We start from the raw sequence: 4,002 nt of genomic DNA on the forward strand, positions 1-4,002 counted from the left end.
TTGGCAAGGGACGGATCGGGATTGGATGGGTAGGTTGCCGCGTCCGACAAAGACTAAACGTGACGAAATGCCACAAGTGCCTTGGCTACGGCCACACGAGGGCAAACTGCACGGACGAGGACCGGACTAGGTGCTGCAAAAAGGGCGGTCAGACGGGACACTTCGCGACGGACTGTAAGAACAGATCAAACTGCCCACTGTGCTCCAAGGCGGGACACGGGATGCGGCGCACTTTTCAGGCTCTGGAAGGTGCGCTGTGTACCGAGTTGCGCAGGAGGAGTGCAGAAAGCAGGCCGGACGATGGACAGGATAGTTCAGGGCAACCTGAACCGCAGTAGAACAGCAGACATGCTACTACCACAGATAGCGGACGAACATGACGCCGACATTCTGATCCGGTGCGAGTCGTACAGGGTGCGACGAACAAAGGATTGGATTACGAACGAGACTGAGACAGCGGCTATCTGGGTGAGGGGCACCGCCCGAGCTCGGACAGCCGCTCGTGGAGTAGGAGACGACTACGTCTGGGCTAGGGTGGGCGCTGTCACTTACGTCAGCGTATACCTGACCCCAAACTGCGCTGCGGCGGAGTTCGTGGCGAAGGTTGCGCTCCTTGAAGACGGACTCAGGGACCTGGCCGGGGACCTCGTGGTCGCGGGGGACTTTAACGCGAGGGTGATCGAGTGGGGCATGACTGAGACGAACAGACGCGGACGGCTGCTGCTGGAGATGACCGCAAGGCTGGACCTGGTAGTGGCAAACACGGGAAACGTACCGACGTACAGACGGCCGGGATTTGGAGACTCCATCCCGGACGTAACGATGACGACGGACAAGATCCTGCCACGGGTAGGGCGGTGGCGGGTGCTCGAGGGCTACACGGCCAGCGATCATCAGTACATCGTCTTCGAAGTGGCAGGAGAGACGACGACGACACGGACAAGGATCCAGCACCCCCCGCGGTGGAACATAGACAAACTCGGTGCGCACAAGTTTTCGGTGGAACTGGCGAAAGCCGGCCCCGATTACCGACGTTCCCCCGGAGCTGACTGGCCGGCAAAGGGCGGAGAGACTGGCAGCCGAGACGGCCAAACTGACGACACGACTGTGCAATAGCACAATGCCGAAACGACGGTACGGACGTAACAGACAGCCAAAGTACTGGTGGACCGACGAAATAGCCGAGTTGCGGAAGAGCTGCTTGGCGAAACGAAGACGGGTGACTAGGGCTGGCGGGAGACCCGAAAGGGAAACCCGCCAGGCCGAGTACAAGACGGCACGGAAACAACTGACGGACGCCATCAGGGACCGTAAGACGCGATGCCGGAAGAAGCTCTGCAAGGAGGTGGACCGCGACCCCTGGGGTGCCGGTTACAAGATTGTGACTGGTAGGCTGGGGGCCCGGATCCTGCCAGAACTCAAGGACGCTGAAACCGCACGACGGATCGTAGACGGACTGTTTCCGACGCACCCGACGCGGACAGACGCGACGAACGACGACGAGACGGCGCCGTCCCCCGTCTTTACTGCTGAGGAGCTCGTCGGAGCGGCCAAGGCAATGAGGATGGGTAAGGCGCCAGGACCGGACGGGGTACCGGCGGAGGTTCTCCGGCTGATGGCAAGCCTGAGGCCGGAGATACTTCTCGACCTTTACAACACGTGCCTCACGACAGGGACTTTCAGCGACCGGTGGAAGACGGCAAAGCTGGTCCTTATCCCTAAGGGTAAGGGCGACCCCAGCGCACCGTTGGCCTACCGGCCGTTGAGCTTACTAGACACGACGGGGAAACTTTTTGAACAGTTACTGCGACCACGACTGACGGACGCAATACAGAAAGGAGGAGGAGTGTCAGACCGACAGTTTGGCTTCCGGAGGGGTCGATCGACGATCGGAGCGATCCAGGAGATGGTCGACTCCTTCCGGGAGACAGACAGACACTGCCACGCAGCGCGACCTATCGTGCTGCTGGCGCCACTGGACGTCAAGAACGCCTTCAACTCGGCCAGGTGGGTGGACATCCTGGAGTCGCTGAGAGGCGACTTCGGGGTCCCACCTTACCTGCCCCGGGTTGTGGAAGACTACCTTCGGAACAGACGACTGACGTACGGAACGACCGAAGGTCAAGTGACGCGACAGATCGCCGCGGGGGTCGCCCAAGGATCCATACTGGGACCTGACTTTTGGAACGGGATCTACGACAGCCTGCTGAGACTGGAGCTCCCGCTCAGCGTTCGCCTAGTCGCTTACGCTGACGACGTGGCGGCGGTGATAGTCGAGCGCACTCCAGACTTGGCACAATACGTACTAAACCAGAAGATGAGACGAGTCGGACGGTGGATGACTGACCACGGACTGCAACTCGCAACGCAAAAGACAGAACGGGTGCTCCTTACCAGAAGACGCATACCGACCACACTACGCATGACGGTCGGAACGGACAAGATCGAAACCAGAGGGGAAGTCAAGTACCTGGGGGTGAGCCTGCATACGAAGATGACCTTCTGGCCTCACATACAACGGACAGCTCAGAAGGCGGCCGAAAGGATAGCATCCCTAAGCCGCCTGATGGCAAACACGAACGGACCGAGACCGAGGAAACGGAGACTTCTAATGTCCACCACACACTCGATTCTGCTTTACGGAGCGGAGATCTGGGCAGATTCCCTAAAGACTACGAAATACTGTCATGCAATGACGGCGGTACAGAGACGGAGCGCGTTGAGGATTGCTTACTCCTATCTGACGGTCTCAGCAGAGGCTGTTCTGGTGGTGGCGGGCGTGATTCCCATAGACCTTCTTGCGTTCGAGCGTAGGAGGGTCTACGGAAAAGACGCGGAGTCGACCCGACGGAAAGATACGCGACGATACAGACGTGGCAAGAACGTTGGACGGAAGAAACGACGGCAAACTGAACGAGACGACTTATTAAGGACCTCAGACCGTGGATCCAGAGGGGGTTCGGGGATGTAAACTTTTACGTCACCCAGCTTCTGACGGGCCACGGTTACTTCAGACGGTACTTACATAACATGAACCGAGTACGGACGCCCAACTGTACGTACTGCGGACACGAACGAGACGACGCGGAACACACGTCCTTTGAATGTGACCGCTGGACAGAACAGCGACAGAGACAATCTTACGGCGTAAGAACGCGGACGGCTGCCTGACGTAACATGACTGACGGACGGCTCGCACTGAACGGACGGACAGACTGACAAGACATACACAGACAGAGCCCCCAGCTAGAAGTAATATCACCATAGTTCCTGGCTGGAGGCATTGCACAGGAGGTGGCGGTTTAGTGGGTAGGCCACCCTGGAGTCCCACATCCGCGCTAGCCCGTATGACTGGCGTGAATCCGTAACTTGGATTCCGCAACTCCTCTTAAAAAAAAAAAAAAAAATTACGAAAATATAACAATTTTCAAGAAAATTGGGCTTCTGAGACCGACGCCGATGAGACGGGTTCAGGTCAAAAAATGTTAGTGGGTACTTTCAAAGAGTTACTAATATGCTACAAATTCTGACTAATTGCAATAAAATACCATAAAATAAAACGCAGCTACGTTCATTAAAATTTAAAAAATCATGAATTACATGTTATTTAAACGGGAAATATACATCGACGTAGGGTACCATAAACCGAATAGACAAATTGTAGCTGAGTTTATATGGGGAATATTTTACATAAGGTAGTCTCAGCGAAATATCCGAGGGTCCATAGTTACGGCATGACGAATTGATAAAGCGCCATGGGCCCGCACGAAGAGCACACAATAAGACGGGGAGAAGAGTCAAAGACGCGTCACGTGGTGTGTCACTGCAAGTACCACGGTCTTACATACAGGTCCTGCAACGAACTGAAATTTGAGTGGTGGGGGTAGCCGGGTTAGTGTTCAAGTTTTTTGTGCCACTACTGGCCACTACGCGCAGCTGTCAGTTATTCATAGGCACGGTCGGCACGGTCTTACTTCATAGCAAAGTAAGGTTATCTTCGAA

At 56.0% G+C, this 4,002-nt stretch overlaps 1 protein-coding gene across 1 annotated transcript; it reads left to right on the forward strand.

The window, feature by feature from the left end:
- Nucleotides 1–348: 348 nt before the first annotated feature.
- Nucleotides 349–1,116, forward strand: LOC124404723. The gene has a single exon (XM_046879058.1). It carries the CDS (start codon nt 349–351, stop codon nt 1,114–1,116), a length of 768 nt encoding a protein of 255 aa, XP_046735014.1.
- The last annotated feature ends 2,886 nt before the right edge of the window (nt 1,117–4,002 follow it).

The sequence above is a fragment of the Diprion similis genome, chromosome 3 (genome assembly GCF_021155765.1).
Source record: "Diprion similis isolate iyDipSimi1 chromosome 3, iyDipSimi1.1, whole genome shotgun sequence".
NCBI lineage: Eukaryota > Metazoa > Arthropoda > Insecta > Hymenoptera > Diprionidae > Diprion > Diprion similis.